The sequence below is a fragment of the Poecile atricapillus genome, chromosome 1 (genome assembly GCF_030490865.1).
Source record: "Poecile atricapillus isolate bPoeAtr1 chromosome 1, bPoeAtr1.hap1, whole genome shotgun sequence".
In the NCBI taxonomy this organism is placed as follows: domain Eukaryota; kingdom Metazoa; phylum Chordata; class Aves; order Passeriformes; family Paridae; genus Poecile; species Poecile atricapillus.
Genome location: NC_081249.1, coordinates 27,898,810 through 27,920,905, shown reverse-complemented (window position 1 = coordinate 27,920,905; position 22,096 = coordinate 27,898,810). Strand labels below are relative to the sequence as shown.

The 22,096-nt window shown below is 39.5% G+C and overlaps 2 protein-coding genes across 3 annotated transcripts in view; one reads left to right on the top strand and one right to left on the bottom strand.

Moving 5' to 3' along the window:
- Nucleotides 1-2,739, top strand: part of LOC131584930 (pinopsin-like) — a 73,289-nt gene extending 70,550 nt beyond the window's left edge. The window contains exon 4 of the mRNA XM_058850530.1: nucleotides 2,449-2,739. Within this exon, the coding sequence (XP_058706513.1) occupies nucleotides 2,449-2,664 (216 nt within the window). The 3' untranslated portion in view covers nucleotides 2,665-2,739. The remainder of the gene's footprint in view (nucleotides 1-2,448) is intronic.
- Nucleotides 350-20,822, bottom strand: ST6GAL2 (ST6 beta-galactoside alpha-2,6-sialyltransferase 2). Of its 2 annotated transcripts, none has more exons than XM_058850508.1 (5): nucleotides 19,877-20,822; nucleotides 15,930-16,027; nucleotides 12,817-12,918; nucleotides 11,539-11,713; nucleotides 350-859 (listed from the first exon to the last, which is right to left on the bottom strand). In XM_058850508.1, exons 1-5 carry the CDS (start codon nucleotides 20,820-20,822, stop codon nucleotides 591-593), a joined length of 1,590 nt encoding a protein of 529 aa, XP_058706491.1. In that variant the 3' UTR covers nucleotides 350-590. The 2 variants fall into 2 exon arrangements, with proteins under 2 accessions (XP_058706491.1, XP_058706500.1); XM_058850517.1 differs by having other exon boundaries at nucleotides 591-859; nucleotides 12,820-12,918.
- Nucleotides 20,823-22,096: the final 1,274 nt, after the last annotated feature.

Sequence of the window (22,096 nt, the reverse complement as noted above, 5' to 3'; positions counted from 1 at the left end):
GCTGCACGCATTTCAGAGCCACCATAAGTCTCTGTTCAGCTGGAAGCCTGGAACTGAGCCTGTGTAGGAACAGGCATTAAAGCCTGCTCTAGTGAATGACTGCACAGCTTGGAGTAGCAATTACTTCATTCTGGGAGAGTGTGAAAATCCCATGGAGCCACGGGAAATGCTGCATTGTTCAACTGGCTGCTCTGTATATACATGAACAATAGAGGCTGTTTGACAATGCCAGGTTTGACAATTAAATAAATTCATTTAAAAAAAAAATAAAAATTACAGTCTAGTAAATGTGGCATGAGACCACCGACAAATTCTGACAGCCACACCAACAACAATACATTATATTTCTGCCTAAGTATGTCCTTTGCACCTTCATGAGCTAAGCCTTTGCTTTTTTTCTGTAACTATTTGCAAAGCAGTAATAAATACTCAGGGCTCAGAAAAAGAAGTATTTCTCATGCCTGCTACTTAATTACAATTTATAGACTCAAGACTAGATTGGTCTAAGATATATTTTTTTCAAGTATTCTCTTCTTGTTTTTAGTACGACAGTAGTACCTTATTGCACATTGTTTCTGAAAGACTTACTTCTACAAGTGTGGGAAATTATTTCGTTTGGGGCACTTGACAGCTTTGAACCCTGGCAAAATGACTTTCCCCTTCCGATACAGATCATCCTGCAAACCTTTGTTCATCCTCTGCACCAGGAGCTTCTCGTAGAGCAGTGGATGGTAGGCCCCTAAGGTGCAAGCTGCATCGTAGTAGAGTTCATGGTAGTGACACAGGTCGGTCTGTCGCACTGAAGGGATGTACTCATACACGTGCACTTCGTTACACATAGACATCATGATGAGGATACCTGCAACAAGAAGTGAAAACAAAAGTGAGCACCAGCTTTCACTTTTCTCGCAGAAATTTCCCTGCAGTGATCCAATCTATTTTTTCTTTCCTTCTTTTCTTTGCTGTCACACACCTTAAGTAATCTGTAAAATCATTAAGTGAAGAAGTCGTTCCTTTTATTTGAGCAGCTTTCACTTGTCCCTGATACATAAGGATTGTGATCCCTGTAGAATCAACAGGCTAGGATAACAGTCTTTTGACTGTCCACAAAACATTCCCCCCCAAGAATCATTGAAACATCTCTGCCTTATTGCAATGTTGGTCTTTCTTAGTCTGAAACTGAACCAGTTCCACTTTTCCCATCCACTTGTTTCTCTCTAAGAAGCAAGACTTGGCCAAGCACATGCAGAAGGACATATAAAGAAGCATCACCCATGGAGGGGTGGCACAGAAGCCCACAGCTTCAGACAATTCTTTGAAGAGTCTCATGGACAGACACCAGAGACAAATTCCTACTTAAAGCAGTGCTGTCATAAGGAAAAGTCCCTTACCACTTCCTTGCTCAGCAAGGAGAAATCCAAACAATGCCAACCCATTTTTTTCTGCTACATGCCAATAGCACATTATCATCAGCACCATCAACTGCAATCTTTGTAGCCTTGAAACAAGAGAAATATTGCTGTTGCAGCTGCACATTTTCAGATGGACTAATACCAGATAATGATCAACAACATTGCCTAAACTACGATACTTTCACATCAATCACAGCTCCTGGAAGCCTTTTCTGTTTCACAAAGCCATGCAAAAGGAAAGTGACATGAAATAAGTTTTGGATGCCATTTATTTTTTTAAGATTTCACTTAAAAAATAAATTTGTGTAGGAAATGTATTGAGGCATTTGTAGCACTAGTGGAATCCCTATCTGATCAATGACTTAGAGGAAGCAGCTGTATAACTGCTCACTTGACACTTACAATGAGAACTGATGTAAGTGTTGTTTGGGATTTTTTCTGCACAACAGCTTTGGCATCATCAAAGGTGATTTGGGTAGATCTCAGAAGTGAAATGAACTAACATGAAAAATTATTTTGGTTTCCTAATTAAGCAAAGCCATTTTCTGAAGTTTAGTTTACAGTTTGGGAATGCAGGGATTTCAATGGTTTGCTAATGAAAAGAACTCTATGTTCTTCCTGCTGTGTATCATTAGATTATCCTGTGTATCATTAGATTATCAAAATGACTTTTCCCTGCCTGATGTGTGAAGTAACTGAAAACCAATTACTTCTGTGATTAAATCTTTTATCATAAATTAAAGGTTCTGAAAATGTTTTATAATTGTTCTACAGCTTTACACTCTACTGAATCTATAGTCTTAGAAAAGCTAAGTATATCAATTCTGAAGTTCTCAAATTTGAGTGAACTTTAGTCTTAAGCAGCAAGAAACACATATTCATGGTAAAAAAATATTTAATCCCTATTTGAAATACAGTACAATCTCAATAAACCAAGTTTCCTTGCCTTTAAGATGTTACAGAGATGCTCTGAATTGTAACCTGTCAAGCAGCTATATCTAGAATTGGTTTTTTTTGTTGTTGTTGTTTGTTTTAGTTTTACAAATGCTTTCGTCAGCTTTTCCACTGCCAACCTCCCTCCTCGACTGATGGAGAGCCCACCTGCCATTCCAAGGTAACTGTTATCCAGCTGGATCAGAGGGTGGATGGTGGAAACGTGTGCAATAATGAACCACATCCAGAAACAGACACTAAAATTACTTCTCTCCTGCACCCAGAGCCAATTAAAAAAGCTATACCACCATCATCTTAGGAAAACCGTCTCTGCTGGAAAGTACAAGCCTTAACCAAAGCGTGTTTTATTTCAATGCCACATTACCAAGCTAACTCTAAAAGTAATAAAGGAAGTTGCCCTTTGTGGGATTGGAAAACTGTCAAGAACAAAAATTGTGACTCCTTAGTAACAGAAAAATAGCTACTTAATTCCAGGTATGGTTCAACCATGACAAAATTTTAAGCAGTATCATTGACTTTCCTGTAAATTAGTTAATGGAGGACTTAGAAGTGGTAGGAAGCCATCTTTTTTTTTTTTTTACAAATACAGTCCTCTCTAAAATAGAGAAGTGGTTTCATTTCTGTCTCATGCCTTGGAGTATGTGCAACCCCTCCACAGGGATCAGCCCTAGTGTTGTAGAGCCATTACTGCAAACTCAGTTTACAAAAAATGTTAATTGAGCATTTTTAATATAATAGCAGTAGTTTAAACCACCAGGGCATTTACATCAGTCCATGTACTAAGATATATTCAGGTTTTTTTCTATTTGTTTTCTAATGCCACGTGTCTAGGTTGTTTTTCCCAAGTCCTTAAACAGAGCTTCCTGGACTACAGGTCTCACATTTCATCCCATGTTTTTTCATACCAGTCTTTAACTCACTTCCTCTCTTTGCTTGGTTTTAACAACATTGCAGGGAGTTACTGACATCTGTATCCAGGAGATCTAAGTGTGCCAAGCTGTCTATATTTTCATCTACCTTACAACTTAATTTTCCCATCTTCCCTTCTCTGTTCCTCTTAGCTTCAGTGGTATTATAAATTTTTTAAATCACCAATTGGTTTTTGCCACTTACATGACCCCCAAAATGTTTTTTAACTTACATTTATACTTTTATGTTTTGGATGCAGTCTCAAAGCTAAAGAAGAGGTATGTGCCTGACTGCTTTCAGACTTGGTTCCATTAATTAATTTTGCTTGCCTGTCTATTCTGGGAAGTCCTATGTTGCTTCCCATTTCTTATCTTTACATATTTGTTTCTGTGTTATTGCTTCTTAAGTTTCTCTTCTGTGGCTGAATTTCGTGGCATTTTCTCCCCCACCTGCAGTGTCCAAATCTGCCTTGTTTATGTCCTATCCCTGTACTGCCCTCTGAGTACGGCTGTACACTGATTTCTTTTGTCTCTGTACTTTTCACATCACCACCCAATTCAACATCATCTGCATCAACTTTGTTCCATATCTCAACACTTCTCCAGGATTATTAGCATGAATAAAAACCTCATTGTTTGATAGGCTGTAGGGTGAAGAATTTCCATATGATACACTTCTATATTTGTCTTTGCTAACAGTCAATACAACAATTTTCAGTCAATGCACAATTATTATATATATAAAACAGCACAGACTGTCTTACATGTGACCTAAAGAGCTATTAATAAACAGGATGAGACAGTCATTGTCCCAACACAATACAGAGTCTGGACAGAATTAATCTTATTGAGATGCTCATGCCCATCTCTGACCTTGCTGGTTTAAAGCATTCTTTATAGACAATGCAGGAGACAGGTATTTCTAGGGAAAAACTCATCTGACTTATTTTATATGTCTCCTTTAGGATTAGTGTTGAATTGCTCACTTACAGAGAACTTTCCTTTTAGTATTTTTTCTCTCCACTGACTAGACAGAAACCAAAAATAAGAGTCTGGCACTTGCCTATCAAGAACTTCCTCTATTCTCCCACATAAGTAGCATTTGGAGTTTCATGAAAAATAATATAATTGGCTTTTCCAGAAGCACAGTGAGAAGCAATAAAAACAAGGCATGATCAAATGTGCCCCTGGTGCAGTTACCCACACCTGGAATAGGTACCACAGGCTCCTTTGCTGTCAGCAGAAGAAAGTGGGCACTTTTAGGAAGCAGTGCACTTCTAATGGATCACACAAGCCATTCCCCAGAAGTTCCTGTTTTTTTCTGTTGGCTGTAGGTGAAGCCTGAGTGGCAGCATAGATAGGAGCTGCACTCCCAGTATGGGATGAAAATTTCACATGTTGAGGGCAATATGAGGCTCACAGTAATAGTTAAGAGGTACCTATTTTTTTTCTCTAATAATTCTGAGTGTGACTGACACAAATACAGAACCTGCACTGAGAACAGCTGAAGTTAGGACACACAAATCCTGCTCTCTGACTGACCCAGACACGGGGCCATACAGATATGGCAAATTTATGTGCAAGGATTAAGCTGAAGGGAGATGTGGTTTTTTTTCCCCAGCATTCATAAGTACTAAGGTACAGGAATGTGAGTAAAAGCAGCGAATTACAAAGTATTTAGGGAAGGTCAGCAGACATACACAACTTGAGAAAACATAAAACCTGAAAGGGCAAGCCTATAGGCTGTCTATAGCATCTAAATATCAAAAAGCTTTTAAGATCTTAAATATCCAATCCATATTTCATATTAAGGAAAAGGTCATGGTATCCAGCCTGATTTTAGCTTTCACAAACATAACTGGTGCAACCATACATTCAAAATCTCAACTGAAAATAATTCTGCATAGGCCACTCTAATCTAATTCTAATACTCTTACTGGATTTTTGAAAGTCCCATTTGGATTACAATTGTAAAAATGGAAAAATGAAAAATAATTCTGCCTGTACTGTGGTAGACCATTCAAAAGTGTGCTTTTTGAATGTTTTATAGTTAAATGGCAATATTCATGAACGCCCAACTGGACATTAAAAAAAACAAAGGGGGAAAAAAAAAGAATTGTGAGCATAGAATACTCTTTTAAAAATACTATAAAATATATTATTCCAAAGAAATTATGTGGTTGTCAGAGAAACAGTCACATGCAACTTTGTTATAACAGTACAATTGTAGACACTAAAACAGTATTATATATTTTGAAATATTATATATTAGTATTTCAAAATCCTTAGAAAAGTGTGTTATCTCTTCTGGGCCGTTTGGTTAAGATCAAGTGTAGTGTAGTATTTTTATTTTTTCCTATTTGGAAGATATCTATGGTGTTAGGAAGTGTTGGGTACAGTTTAAACTCAGTCCAATTGGCACAAATAAACCTAGCTTTTACAATCAGCACTGAGAACATTTAAGCCAGAATTACATAAAGATTAAATTCCTTGCATGGATGGTTTTTACAAATGAACATGTACTATGGATTCTAATCAAAAGGAGAAAATGTTTTTTCAATTTGTTCTTGGCATTTTGAATAATTCCAAAGGTTTTGATTTTCCAACATGAATATTGTATGGTACAATTAAGCTTTGTGGATAGAACTCTGATTTAAAAAAGAATGTTTTCTAGTTTACAAATAAATAAAATATAGTTTAAAATATAGTTTAATATATCTGAATCAACAGATGCTGTATGAAAGCATCTAGAATTATAAGTGTAATTCAAACATTCATCAAGAACACGGAATCATTATACCATAATGTAAGAGATGCTGAAAACATTTAAATACACATAATCTGATTTATAACGTCTCATTTCACACACATTGTAAATTGTAAATTATTTTCTGTAAATTATTTTTACAGAAAATAATTTAGCTAGATATATTAATAAGTTTTTGTTTGATACCTGTGTATTTGAAAGCATTACAAATAGGCATACAATAAGCATAAAGCATTTAGAATGTATAGTTTTCTATATGATAGTCTGCTACTATAGTCTGTCTTGATTGGATTGCAGATAAACTCAAGGGAAAACTCCTTGAAACTGGGCCAAATGTGCCTCAGTTATTTTTTGGTACATGGACTAAAAGTAGCTCTGGATTTTTAAAGCACTTTGTTTCTAAAAAAGGGTTATTTTACCTCTGCTCAGTTCATGAACTATGTGAAAAATATTAACCACAAGAAAAGCAAATTATTTATCAAAAAATTGTCATCAAATGGCCCTGTGCCGAAGCTTAATAATTTGTGCAATACTTGTCATCTTTGATGTATGGATACTAGCATTACATAGTAGACCTAGAAAATTACATATTTATAACTTGGTGAATGCAAAAAGCTCTACATTAATCACAATAATACATTCTGTTATATGAGCACAGACTGGAAAATACTAGCCAGTAATATAATGTAATTCTAAATGTATTATTTAATTTTGGGTGATACACTAGAATAATAAAATTTTTTATGTGATTTAAGAGGAGAGTTTGCTCTTTTATGTCTCCATTTTGGAAAGTGGGAGATACTGAAATTTCAGTGTGCTTTTTATTAGGGTAAGAATAATTTGAAGCTTATGTATTGGAGATATTATTTATTTGTGTGCTACTTGAACAACGCTGAGTTGGAAAGAGCGAGCACTATTCTGTTCCTGCACCAACTACTGTTAAAACAACTGAATAACAGCAACAAAGGCAACTCTTAATATGTCCAATTGTTTCTTTCAGTTCATGAAAGTGCATTTTTTTCTAAGCCGAGCTGGAGATCAGCTGTATACTTCTATGCAACATGCTCTCCTAAGCCATTTTAAATGTAAGTTCTTAGTCATACAACAACCTGCTAACGTTGCAGTGTAATAATAGCCTTGTTTTACTATTGTCTTGATGCATGCAAATGAAGAGAAAAATAATGTTGTCAACTATTAATGATGCATAACTGTTAAAACTGCAATGGCAACTGTAAGGCCTCAAACAACATTTCCCTTTTCCCAACAATAAAGTCATCTGGGTTTAGTTATTTTGTGTTCAATGGATTGTATGTTATGCTGAAATTTCTAGCACATAGCAAAATTACCACCTACACAGACAACCTAAAATATAAGAATCTACACAGGTCATGTTCTGATTGAAAACAAACCAAAATACTGCAGTCACAGCTTTCAGCTAGCCTTTAAAAAGATGAAAGTCACTGCTCTGTAAGAGTATATAAATGTGAATTTCAATTAAAGCCACCTCTGAAGATACCTCTGCTGAAGATACCAGCAAAGTGTACTGATGGAGTATGATAAATAGGAATTTATAGAAAATATACTAAGTAAACAGTGGACATGACCAAAATCTCCACAGAAAAGCCCTTATATAATCTCAACATTATTAAAAAGCTCTCAAACTTTCCAAATGCTAATGTACCATCCCACCCAATGAACACAGAATGCTGTTCCTGAGAAACTCTGCAGTTTTACTCCTGGTTTTTCAGATGACAAAAATTTAAGGTCAGAATAGGCTGTTTACCTTGGCTACCAAAGAGGGTACAGGAACAGTCAGTTCTTACAGCAGAATGGTAACAGTAGAGACTGACACTTTATATACTATCAGATCCAATTAAAAACTGAACTTTGGTAAGTACAGAAAGACAGGAGGAAGACTGAGCTCACATTTCACAGTGAAAGACTTATTAACAGGAAGTGAGAGGTGACGTACTTCTGTTGCCAAAAGGTAGGACAAATCCTTCCCTAGTAACAGTGCTAATTTAGGATTTGCCAGTGGAATCCAAATCTGAGGTTTGGTGGTTGGATGCTTATATACCTTCCAAGAAAAATGGCATAGATCCAAGTCCAAGATGTGATGGAAACATATCAATACTCATTTAGCAAACTTATTTTCAGCCAAATGTGAGCCAACAACTTCAACTGTGAAAAGCCACCACGGCAATTGCCTAATGCTAATACAAAATGATGAGAATACTGTGCAGAAATTTGTTTAGAAGCATGAAGGCAGCAGCTGCAAAAGTGATGCAAAACTATGAAGGAATGGCTTCTCAAAACTCTTATAAGGACTATACTAGGAAGATAATGAGTAAATGATTTATAATGAGGAGGGACATTAGGTAAGCTGTGACATGCCACATAAGGCAAAGTTACAAGACAGTGAAAGCCCATGCTGGTGTCTCAGGAAACAAACTAAAAGTGACTCCCAGACTAAAATCAAAAGGTTGGTTTATCCTGTTGGACCTTTACCCACAAACTGTCTCCCCCTCAACCAATCCTGCTCTTCCCATCCTCTCATCTCCCCTCCACAGCTGGGATACAAACTGTGCTTCCCTCACCCCAGCCACCAGCTGTCAAAGGCTACTGCCTCTCCTCAGCAACACTGAGCTGGTCCAGAGCTGATGCAGCAGGGTCTGAAGGAGGCAGATGGTCCAGGCAGAATTATGCAGCTACAGGGCAGCTCATACCCCAAAGGAAGTGCAAAACCCCTTATTTTCCCTAGATCCCATGCAGTGAAAAAAAGCAGGGGAGAAGTTCTACCTCTTCTCTCTCTTTCTCTCTTTCATTCCTCTAAAATCAAAGCATGTGAGAGACTACCTCTTCCCCACTGGCCCCCTTTCTGAGAGATTTAATAATATTGTGACTTTAATACTCTAATACAGTTATTAACAATGTTAAAAGATTCCCCTGGCATCAGTCACTGTGAAAGGATGCTGAGTCATTTCTGCAGAACACCTTGAGGACACATTCCACCAACATCCTCCCTTTGGCAAGATTCAGTTTCTTATAAAGAGTGCTGCTAAGTGGCAGGAATACAGTTGTCAGGAGAAACAAATAATTACTGAAAAAACAGTGTAAAACCATGCTAAAACATTCCTGACATTTGTGAAAAGAACCATTCTGATGTTTCCATGTTTTAATTTATACATTTGTTCAATTTTGTAAACTGGGCCTACTGGAGGCTAAAAAGCTTGAAAGAAAAGTGCCTTACTTGACTCAGAACCATTTCTCTAACCTTTTCTGTATGACCAGAATCATCATGGTCCATGCTAGAAATTGCTTAGGTTCAGGAATGTACATCTCTGTAAAAATACATATATTCTATTTAACAACAGCCTTCATATAGCTGTTTTAAGCACAGTGCTATTTAGTAGTGTGGTCACTTAATAAATTATTTTCTCCTCTTGAAATTAAGCCACTCGTATTTTATGATGGCCACCAGTTACTCAATCTTTCCACTAATTCTACAGGAAATAATTTTACAGATTTTGTAAGAATCAGGTAGAACCTTTCATATTTTACCTTTCATAGAGGTACAATAGTTGAGTCTGTCAGCTTCAGTTCCAACAGGATTATTTGCTGCATGACTGATTGAGATACCTGACCTGAAGACCAACATGACTTTTCAGCTTTCTGCCAAGCTGCATTATATTTTTTTATGCTTTAATTTGCCCTTTATGTCCCTGACAATATGCATTTGCTGTTTCTGTGCTACCTCTGTATTTAGTTTATGTTACATGTGCAATGCATAGACATTAATTTGATAATGTTACCAAAACAGGAAGACTCTCTCTAATAAAATATTTAAAATACATCTATCAAAACAGTAGCTAGTAATGAAATGGGGTGGGTATGACATCCAATAAGCTCATCTTCCTACCTTGCTTTTTGAAAGTTAGTAACAGCCTCTAAAAAGCACTGCTCCTTGGAAAAGAACAATATAAATAAAATTCCCACTAGATAAGAAGGCAAATTTGCATCTGTACACAGAGTATACTTATCTGTACAGCTTTTGTTGTTAAAATGTTGCTTGTTTAATGGTTTATATTTTCAAAGCTTTCTCTGCTTGAAGGATATTTTTTTGTCACTAACATTTAGATTCGTGATTGAAGATTGCTGTTCTATTCTCATAGTGAAATTAATTCCATTTCTTCAAAGAAAGCTTTTGAAGTGTTTTTTATGTATGGTGGAAGTACAAATTGACAGCACAATGATCCTCTTCACTATTCTTACAATCAGCAGCTGTTAACCTATTTTTATCAACAACTTCATTGCTACAAGAAACACTTCTGCAAAATGTGAATGCAGCTGGTGAGATCATTCCTCATGAGCTGTCTTCTCCCTGTGAATTTTTACAAGCAAGTTCCACAAAAAACCTCACTTCAAGAAGTAACCAACTGCCAAGCTCCCCTCTGACAACACACCAGGCCTCATTTACTTTCCACTCATGTTCCAGGTATGCACAATGTCACTCCAGGCATAGATGGGCATCTCCCAGACACCTTTAAATCATCCCTCTGGGAACTTCTGCACCCTCTAAGGCCTTTGGTGTGCTCCAAAGTATGCTAGGATGCTTTGCTGCTGCATGTAGAACACAAGATAAAGGCTCAAAACTGATTTTCCCATATCAGACACAATCTTAGGTGTCTTTGCTTTCAGATGCAGATAGAAATTAAAAAAACCAAGCCATTTTCTGACTGCAGCAAATACCTAGATCAATATCACAATGTCAGTGAGGAAAGGATGGAGTTTCCAGGGTGGAAGATGGCATGTGAAGCTCTACTGCCCTCTGAGTCTAGAAGCACAAGCAAGGATGATCCTGGCTCAGGCTTGCCACTCTGACTACTTGCATCCTTTAGACCTGTCCACAGTCAGGACCTGTTGTACATCAGGTAAGTTGTTCTCCTGTATGAATTGTGGGCACAGTGCCAAATTATCCTCCCAGAAATACTAAGGAAAGACCAAAAAATACAGTGAAACACTGTTGCTTCCAGAGAGGAAGAGAAGTGCTGAGACTGAGCACTGGAAGCCCTTGGTCTATGTAAGGAATACATCTCAGCCTGCCATTGATTTCATCCTGTCTATATGATCTGGCATCTGCTTTCATTTCTTGTCTGAGGATTCTCTGCTCTAGGATCCCAATGAGGAACTTCAGAATTGGGTAGGTCCTCAACAGACAAATTGATATGGAATAATACAAATTTCTCATAGATACATGCATGTTTTATAGCTATGGTAGGCATACTATGGATGTGAAGGGCAAGAAAGCAGAACATCAAATTCACTCAACTATTTTCTAGTTTTCATACTGTGTGTTTTTGCTAGTTATTGTTTCTGTATAGAGCACCAAGAACAAACAGTACACATGTATGTATGGACTCGATCCTCATGCAATGTACACATTTTAAATTACTTTTTAATCTAACATGTCTACTGGGACCATCTTTGATACACCTACCAATAAACCCTGAAGAAGGAGGGTTGGGCTGTATCTTCTCTTTAGTATTCTCCTGAATGATGTCCCAGAGCTGCCATATAAACTTTGGATGGAGGATGTAGAATGGCTGCGTTGGATTCTTCCTGCGATGCTGTACGTAGGGAGTGAACAGATTGTAGTCTGGCTTCTTATACCACTGGGAGGAAAAAAGTCAGATGTTTTTTAATAGTATTAAATATGTTTTGAACACTTCATGTACAATAGCATAAACTGGCTTCATTTGGGTTCTGCAGAACAGAAGCAAAGGTAGCAAAGCAGCCTGCACTGGTGGATGCTTCTGCTAGAAAAGCATTCGTCACTCTGAGCTATACCGTTTTCTTTCTTCATACAGAGACTCCCAATAAGTAATTGACTGCTGTGGGATCAGCCAAGACCATTTTTCCCTCACAGATCCACATTAAAGAAGAGGTTCAAAGAGCTTTGACATGATATCTGGGCCTGGGGGTGAATATTCCTCTGAAAGCACCCCAGACCCTGACGGAGGCAGCAGCAGCGCATGACGCAGGCTGATGGCAGCCTGCGTGGGAAGCAGGCAGCCTCTGGCATCTGTTGCTAAGGGAATTCAGCAGATGAAGGCTTACTTTCTACTTTTTGCAGCCTGCTCAGCTCTGAGCTCCCTGTGCCAAAAGCCATCAGATCAACTTGCCTACTGGAGCTGCAGCAACAGCCAAAGTAAAGAGTCCCCAGTGACAACCAGATGGACATCTGCTGCTCTCAGTGAGGGGGTGGATGGCAGGGCACAGATGGCTGTGGGACAGGGGACATAAAGGGAACACTGGTGGGGAGGATGCCTGAGAAATGGGGAAGGCACCCAGAGAGATTTTCACCAGGATTTTGTATTTTCTTTGGGAAGGCAGAGGGAAAGGTGGGGGAAAAATGGATGCGGTTTTTCACCTTTCGTGATAAAACCTTCTTCTGAAATCTAGCAATGTTCCCTCCTTGGCAAGCACACAAGAAAACTCGCTGTTATGTGAAAACAGCAATATTTTATCAAATGCCACCATTCATCTATCCTAGCATCTCAGAACAGTCCCTTCCAGTATAATTGCTGGCTACTAAAAGTTTTTGACCAATAAACCAATTTTGACTCAATTCCTATAGATACAGCATTCTCCACTCAGATCAAGAGAGAACCTGGGGTTCGTGGTGAAAAGGGAGAACCAGGAGACTAAAACAGTAAATCAATTTTCTCCAGTACTTTCAAATAATTGGGAAGAAAAGTCTAAGTAGATATCTTACCACATTAAGATTTGCAGAGTAGGGAGCAGGATCCCAGGCTACTAAGATAACATCTTTATACAAGGAGCTGTCGACAAAGTGATGGTTTGGATTGGTGAGAATCTGCAGAGATGCAAAGAATTGCGCAGCATTAAAAGCAAGTGGGATCCAGAAAAATGGCAAAATCCTTCTCTCAAGTGAACAGTCCTACCCACGCTGCTGTTTGTTATGCTTCAGTTGTGGTTGATTTTAAGCATCTTGTTTTGTTAAAAAAATATACAAAAAAAGCTTAGCCACCAAACAGCACTCATTGCAGTTTGAAGTAGCAGTATGCTGAATTACTCTCCATCTGTGAGGGATGTGATGGGACCACTTGAGATGCTGTGTGTGTCAACATTACCATGTATTCTGGAACTTGAAAAGGAAAGCTACAGCATTTCAGATGGCCTGTGGGATCCTCTTGAACACAGCAGCTTGCTTTGAAGGGCTACAGCCCCTAAGGGCAATGTCTCTCCCTGCCACCCATCCCCAACCACCTTTTCCATGGCTTTCTCATTTTAACAGCAAGTCAGTCTCATTTCAATCCAAAAAATGCAAATTAGACCATGACTGTACAAACTGCAATACCTATAAAAACAATTCCAACAACAGGCATTTTACAGGACTATTGTTGAAGGAACTGGTCTCATACAACTCGTTCCTGCAACTCCCAGTACTTTGCCTGATCATCCCACCGCACTGGAAGTCTACTCTTTACTTCTGCTGGCTCACCCCTTCCAGGATCCTCCACATCTAACTAGATCTCTTTGATTCCTAGTGCATCCAAGCACCAGGCAGCTCAGCAGTTGTCAAAACAGCATGAATTTTGTTCCAGCTGTTAAAATAATCAACATTCCAGACAAATAAATTCATAATAATTTTCATTTCCCTTTAGGATCCAATGAGCCATATTTAATTATGCATATTTTTCTTCAGAAAAATAATATTGTTGCCATAGCAATATTCTTCCTACCATAAACTTTGAGTTTAATGATTTCTATCAGCCTTCTACAGTAAGAACAGAATTAGTCATGCTGCTATCAGCATCCCCAACTTAATTTCTCAGAACAATTTTCACCTCAGAATGTAAACTCCTTTTTTTGAGTATACAGAGCAAATTGACCAAAAGGCCAAGATTTTAAAAGCTTGGTTCCACACTTACCACACAAAGGAGCTCTTACTTGCCTTTCATTAAGCAAGAGTCCTCTGGAGGTGTTGTCACACAATTTTCACTCTCAGTGAGTCTGCACACATATGTATGAGTTTTTTCTGCAATAACAGTATCTGTAGCCACTGCACAGGTTTCCTTCCTGTCCTTTGGGCTTTCACAATGGAGAATATGAAGGAAGAAGGGGCCACAGCAGCCTTTTAATTAAGTGAATGCAGGAGTTTCCAGCAGTGAGGAGCGTCAGTAAACCTGTATAAATAACCCAGCTACAGTACAGGTAGGGAAAGCAACTTCCATCAAGTGGCCTGTGCAGATTTCTCTCTCAGAGAAGGCAAGGCTAATTTCTCAGCAGGTGGACAGACTACCATGGATGGCTTCTGACCACTCTGAAGGAGCACAAAGCTGGTGGGGAACACAAACACTTGTGAAGAAGCCATGTGAGCTGACCTGGCCAGAACTTTGCCATGCCTTCTGTTTTCTTGGGAGGTCTTATGGGGAGCAAGCCTTACACAGTGCAGAAGAGAAGACCACAGGACCCTCCATTACCATCCCAGTGGGAATGTACTGCAGCAGCACTGGGAGCCAGAAAAACCCAGTCTGCCCTGCATGGAGAGCAGCTAATTTAACCATTAAATCTCTCTGAACTTGCTGGGGAGCTAAAAAAGCTCAAATCACTCCCTGAGAACATTTCTCTCTTCCACAGGACATTTTGGCTGATGGTGAAATGGAGAATCATCAAAGAAAAGGAAAAAAAACAACAAAACAAAAAAGTAAAATAAAATGCATGAAAATCCATGTTCCATATACACTGATTACAGCACTTAAGGCAGAATAAGGTATTTCTGCTTTCTTTTTGTGAACAAAAGAAAGGAGGCATATTTAACCCAAATCACTTCAAAGATCTAGTCTGTTCTGCAGCCTCACAAAGACCTACAAAATGAGTGTGAAGGGAATGGCAGTGCACAGTCCTCTTTTTGATGGCAAAGAATGTGTGCTTATACACATAAAAACCACACTCACCAAGAACAGGCTTCGCATAGGCAGTCACTCAAAGCAGAAGAAAAAATTAACTCAAAAAAATTAATTCATAAAAATGACAGTAACTGAAAATTTTGGTCTCCTTCAATGAGAATCAATACGCGCAGTGCATGCTACATGGCCAATCATACTCCTGGTGTTGACTAAGTAAACTCATTTCAATGTGTCATAAAATTACACAGAAAATCTGTTGCTGATTTTTTGTCTGCTTTTCTTAAAGAGGAAAGAGGTTTGGTTTGCCCAAGACAGGAATTCAGGCAATAGCATCTTTGAAATTGAAAAACTAATCTCAGCCATAAGGTGTCACTGTAGCTCAAGTCCCAATGATTTATTTACACCCATACACAGAAAATCCCATTTTCTTTTGTTTCCATTCAGATAACAAACTCACCTGATGTGTAATAGCCAGTACACACTAAAGTTTTTTACTAGTTCTTTCCAAATTTTTAAACAATGATGACTTGCCTAGTGTTACACAACTCAGTTTCCATTTCTTTTGCCCTCTAGCAAGGAAATAATTGGGGAACTGGAAAATATGAGAAAACAGCTTTGGAATCACCACAGCCTGAACTTTGTGAAAATCCTGTAGGCAATGACTTCTCCAGGAGGTCAAGGTCTGCTGTACTGACAGCTCTGATATCCTGCAGAGCCTTTACAGATGGGTTCACATGAGAAACTTTACAAACCAGCTCTCTGAAACAAGGCTATCAAGTCACTCTAACAGCAGTGCAAACATGCCTGTAAGGGAAAACTCTCACCTTCTCTGCATCACGACTGTTGAATCACTGCCTGCTTCCCATATTACTCAACACTTTTTCAGAGGTTATTAACCTGCTGTCATATTGTGCAAAAGAGACATTGACTTGAACTCTGAAAAGGAAGATCTTACCTGAGAATTAATGATCCGCATGGTTGTTTTATTTCCAACATCTTTTTCATAGCCACGTGTTGGAGCAGAATTAAATCTTAAAACAGCATCATGAGCATCTAGGAGCATAAACAAGGGGGTAACTCATTTTTCTTAGTATACAGAACAGTAAAATAAAACCAGTCATCTAAACTAATAAAAAACTTTCGCATCTGTCCTAATCTGGATATTCTAAGGATGATGAATGTTCTGCTATGCACAAACAAAAATCCTCTTGCGTCTGCCATATGTTATTAACATAAAAGCCCACTGGGACAAAAGTTCAGAATCATCTATTAATTTAGCATGCAATACTTGAATGCTTCCCTTAATTAGATAGACTTAGTGTGGGAAGACTATTAGTACACCCAGTACACACAATTGCTCACTACTTCTATCACAAAATTTAGAGAATTACTCCATGCAAAAGCATGTAAACTGCAGGGATATCTAACTGCACATTTGAATGAACAACAATGCTTAACTATAAGCTTGTGTTTCACAGTATTTTATACCTGAAAATCTCAGACTACCCCAAATCTATGAATCATACTGTGTACTTACTCTCAAGCTCAGTACAAATCTTAAAGAGCCTCTGTATGGAAGCCAGCCCACACATCTGCTCACACAAAGAAACCTCAGGATCCCTTGGCAGCAAAGATTTAAGAGAGCTGAACTGTCAAAGTTACTCCACAAGCAGTTGACCTTGGAGTCATAGAGAAGAGAAAGCAACTGTAGGTCAAGTATGGGTCAAGGGTAGACACCACGTGCAAGCCTCCGTTGGATGAGAGAAAATCACCCTCCCAGTGCTTCTTTTAAGGGGAACTCAAAGCCCAAAAGGTGCGAAGGAGAGCAAGACATTTTATCCACTGTCCAGAGACACACAGCCCCTGTTGGTAGCCCTGTACTTGGTCTGGTTTTATCTGTTCTAGCAATGGAAGCTGAGAATATGATTCAGGCCAAAATGGGCACGAAATACCTTAACCCACAGGTAGTTTGTACAGCTGTTCATCTCCAGTCACTTGTAATGTGTTGTCTGTAGCTCAAAAACTGGAGGAGGCAAAAGTCTCCAAAGATACCTCATGCCTCAATGGAGCCTTGGCTTGATCCTATCAAACTGGGATCTTTCATCTTTTCCCTGCTTTACTCTGCACTTCTTGTACTCCATACAGGGAAACACCGTGTGGCATGCAGCCAGCACTCCAGTCTCAGACATACACCTTAGCATTAATATGTCATGACTGAAAAGAGGGGTTTTGCCAGATGCCCACCAAAACAAAGTCCTCAGAACCTAAGGAGTGGAAGTTTTTTCTGTCCCCCATGCAGGGAAAACCCTAGCCTCAACACCTAGACTCCATCTAACAAACATTTTGATTGTGCAGGAACTAGAGGAAATTAATAGAAGCTTTTGACCCTCAATCACCTAAGTGATTGACAACTTTTAGACAATCTGTTGACTGAGAACTAGATTATGAAATGGAAATTGGATGGCTTGCAGCTTAATTGAGAGACACTGTGATGCATTTCCAACATCACTCGTGCTAGTTATTCATATACAGATGAAAAACTTCTCCTTTGCCAAAAATGTATGACAGCTTAACACTGATAATAGCTGGTTTTAAATAAACTGATTTTAATCTTAGTACATATTTGTAGATAAGCATTCTAAAGATCCAGAGAAGTTTGGAGTTTGATCATGGCTCCCTGTTTCTTCCTGTGGTGCCAAAATAACTGGTTCTCTCAATTAATAGGACAGGAGTGCTTGCTATACTTGCACAATATTTCCATGCCTACTTTCATTTAAAAACAGTCAGGGGGGTGGGGAAGAGGAGGGCTAAAGGAAGAACACAAATAAACATTTTTGCTTGTGTTTCTAATAGGAACACAGAAGAGGGAGCCAAAGGCCTATGAAGGGAAATGTCCTTCGCTGCTTCTTTCATAGGCATTTTCTTTTCTCTTGGGAGAATAAACCATAGAATCACAGAATGGTTTGGGTGGGGAGGGACCTCAAGTTGGACATCAAGTGGTGGACATCTAGTTCCAACCACCCTGCCATGGGCAGGGACACCTTTCACCAGACCAGGTTGCTCAGAGCTCCATCCAGCCTGGCCTTGAACATTTCCAGGGATGGGGCATCCACAGCTTACCTGGGCGCCCTGCTCCAGTGCCTCACCACCCTCACAGGAAAGAATTTCTTCCTAACATCTAATCTAAATCTCCTCTCTTTTAGCTTAAAATTGCTCTCCCTTGTCTACCACTGCTGTGAGCAGTCACTTGGCCCCCCACAAATCCTCTCCTCAGTCACAGGTATCTGCCCATGACCTGAGAGACACTTAGAAAAAAACCTTTGATGCTTCCTGGTACCCCAGTGCTTTCTTGCACAACGTGTATGAGATCTGAAAATTCTATGTGGGCTTTTTCAAGCCCCATCTTCCTCCCTTTAGGTGGCATCAGACAACATTTTCCCATTTAAATCCAAAGCTCTTCCGGGGAAAATGTCGTAAGCTTCTGATACCAGAAGCTTCCTAAGAAAACAGGACAAAGCAGGCCCCAGGTACCACGTCAAGCACCCAAATCCAAACCTGGGCTGCACCTGAGTGTGCAAATATGACTTGATGCTGTAATATGTAATTATGTAAATACATCACAATGGTATTCACTTCAAAGTGAAGATTACAGATTCTACAGTACAGCATTAATCCGTATGTAAACTGGTGTACTGAGGAACTGACAGCAGATTTGATTTCAGTCAAAGATAATAATTGCTTTTTCACCCCACAAATTTCTAAATCAGTGACACTTCCTGTGAAATTGGGGTCACCCTGGTGTGATTTTAGCTGCAGGCTAGCTGGGTACGTCTGCTGTGCTGGAAGCCTGTTGCAGAAGACCGATAATCCTAGCAGTTCCAACGTATCCCAGGGATTTAAGGGAAACCTATCTGTGTCCAAGAGATGATCCAGTGTGATGAAGAAAGTATTGGGATGTGAAGAACTTGGAGGATTAATGAGAGAAAATCAGAAGGTTTTTACAGAGAGCTGAAGGAGATAACTGTTCTTGTTGTAGAAACAAATTTGAGACATACCTTTCATGCTTCTTTCAACACCCATAGCATACTGCACATGCACTACTAAAATGAAGAACTACTGAGATTAACACAAGTAGTAGCTCTCATTTTTGAAAAGAAATATAATACTGACCTAGATTTCCTTTATGGCCCCACCATCCTTTTCTGAATAGCTGCCACAAACCTCCCACCTCGAGGTGGGGGATTCTGAGTGACACTGACAACACACCTGTAACCTCACTGACTCGGTGTTGCAATGGGAAAACAACAGGTGAACATACTCAAACTCATTTAAATTCAGTCTCAGAAGAGGCCAGGGGACTAGATCTCAGTGTGTGAAGCTGCTCAAGGGTCTGAACTCTATGCCTGTGAACAATGGCACAAAGATGAAGAGAACAGTCTGCTGCTTCTTGATATGGAGACAAATGTCTGGGATAGCCATACAATAGCAGCTTCTCATGAGCTTCTCATCAGCAAAATAAAGACCAGTATAACACAGCTTTGCAGAAAAAACCTCTGAACATGGCTCTAATCTGCTGAAGAAATAAATGCATGTTGCACACAAATGTTGAATATGGCAGATCTGATGAAACCAGTGCTGCCTCCATACTACAAGCTGTAATATGATAAGAAGGCATCATTGTTTTCTTAAAATTAGATTATGACTTCAGGCCTGATTTTCCTTACAGTTATGTTGTTCTGAAAGGGAACAGCCTCACTGAAGTCCACTAGTTTACATTCATGCAAATCTGGTGAGAGAGAACAACCAGACTTTACAGTTCTGTTCTTGAGAAGTATGAACCTTTTGAAATTTAAACATGAACACACATATATATACAGACAAGAATAGATGCATTTCACCCACCTATTTCATCCCCTAAAGAGGAGTTCAGTATTGCACCAGCAGACATAACTACGGCACAGCTCCCAAAGCCATGTGTATATAATTTACCCAGTGGAATTTGGGGAACGTGCTTTTCCCATCCAAGAGTGGAGAAGGGAGCCTCCTTGCCATCTATTGTTTTCACATTCACTCTTTCTTTTAGCTCACAGAATAGCTGGTCTCCTGTCAACTTGGAGTTTCGTTTCCCCTTGAACCGCACCCCATGCTTATTGGTACTCAAATAATCTTTCATCGCCTTCTGCAGTCGAGGGTTTAGCATCTTGGAAGAGACATCCCCTTTCCAAAGCTTGTAAAGAAAGGATTTTGACATTGTGGAATACAGCTCATCCCAGTCATCAGATTCATCAAGCATCTGGCCTCTCCTATGCTTTGTGCTCCTTCTCCTCATTCTTCTCTGATGGCTCCAGCTGTTCTGTAAAATATTTCCTTTTGGATTATTCACATCAGCCGAAATGAATTTTTCTATCTCTTGAAGGTGGTTGTGTGACTGAGGCTGACCAGCAGCAAATAAATAATCATCATTCACTTGGTAGAAAGCACTTTTTGATTTTCTTCCTAACTGGGGTGGAAAAAACTCATCTTCATTTCTAAAGGCCTCTTCCAATACAGTCCATTTCTTAGAATTTCCAGTCCCTGATTTAAAAGTACCTAGGAGATCTTCATTAAGAAGCACCTCATTCCCATCAATGGTTTCAGAGAATGATGGGTCATGAATGGCTCCCATGATGACTCTCTGCTTGCCCTGAAGGGGCAGAAGTCTCTTCGTTTCAATGTAAGAAAAGGAACTTGGAACTGGTTCAGCAGTGTTGCTATCTGTAAAATAGATGAATATCACCAAGAAAAGCAGGCCCCATGCAAAGATACCAAAGAGCATGAGTTGTTTCCACTGCTTCAAGTTAGGTTTCATGGCAATGCCTTTACCAGCTCCTCTGTGCCTTGAAGTATTGGTGAAGGAAAATGAAACCTGTAAAGAACATCAAATGCTATTAAAAATTGTTCTAAAAATAAACGCAACTCAGAAATATCTTAACACATATTGATAGACGATGTAGAATTAATCTCCAAGCAGTAGCACAAAGGATTCAGTAGCAGAAACAGAACTCCAGAGCCCGCAGATGCTGTAGGAGTGACATGCTTTGGCTGTAACCACACCGTGACAGCTGCTAGCTACAAAAGAAGCTGGTGGCCAGTTTCTACAGTAACACTGGATCCTGCCTTCAGGGAGATCATGTGCCTGCCTGCTTCTGCTATACCGAGCGTAGCATTGAGACAGCAAAAGCAAAACCCATGCCTGGCTGCATGCACAGTGGGTACAATTTAAGCTGTCTTCTCTTTACCACTGGAAGTCCTTACGCAGGGGAACTGTGAGCAAGCCTGTCTCCAGAGGGACCAGGCAGGGAGCAGATGCTCTAAGCTGCAGCCCTCCTCTGCCCACAGCCTGGAAAGGATGGTGCTCTGTCCGTACCATCGGGAGTGAAGGGGAGAGCATCACACAAATGATCCAGAGGGGAACCTCTTCCTTAGCTGGTATGAACTGGCACAGACCCAGTGGCTACATAATTTGTTGCCCAATACCCGAGTAAGAACAACTCCTATACCTCTGCTATGGATGCTGCATGCACACTGAAGTGGCATGGAGTTGTGCACGTCAAAGTGCCCAGGGTTTTGTATTTTCCAAAAAGGAGAATGGGTGGCACAACTATCTAAATACATTCCTTAAGAGTAAGATAGAGATTTACATAAAGTGAGTGGGTAGCGAATGTCAGACCTAGTCCTGGAAATATGTGCCCTACTAATACCTGGGGGTTTTTGACAGCTTGTGCATTAGTGGAGGGATGCATGGTCCAAATGAAACAAAGTTTGACTGTGACTGGCTGTGTTCCAAGGAAAATACATAATACATTGCTAGACCATTGAGCACACTATGCCCTTACACGAACTCACTTGTTTAATCAAAGTGGTGTGACTATCAGTTAGAAGGCTGACTGAAGCAAATCCCCACCATAAGCCTTACCATTCAGGTCCCTGCACCACAGCCATCATCAGCCTCAGCTGCTACACCGCAGTGTAACTCTGTGTACTAATTAGTGACAGATCACTCACCTGATCTGAATTCAAAATAAGCCAAGCCCCTTCTTCTGGAGTTTTATTTCTAAACCATTTTTTTCAGTGTTTTAATGG

What these genes read in the sequence shown, in the direction of transcription:
- ST6GAL2 (XM_058850508.1), bottom strand. Translation starts at nt 20,822, where the DNA reads ATGAAACCTAACTTGAAGCAGTGGAAACAACTCATGCTCTTTGGTATC. An exon ending in ACTCTGCAAATCTTAATGTG is followed by an intron (nt 11,714 to 12,816) that starts GTAAGATATCTA and finishes TTTTCCTCCCAG; the next exon opens with TGGTATAAGAAGCCAGACTA. An exon ending in TCCTTCTTCAGGGTTTATTG is followed by an intron (nt 860 to 11,538) that starts GTAGGTGTATCA and finishes TTCTTGTTGCAG; the next exon opens with GTATCCTCATCATGATGTCT.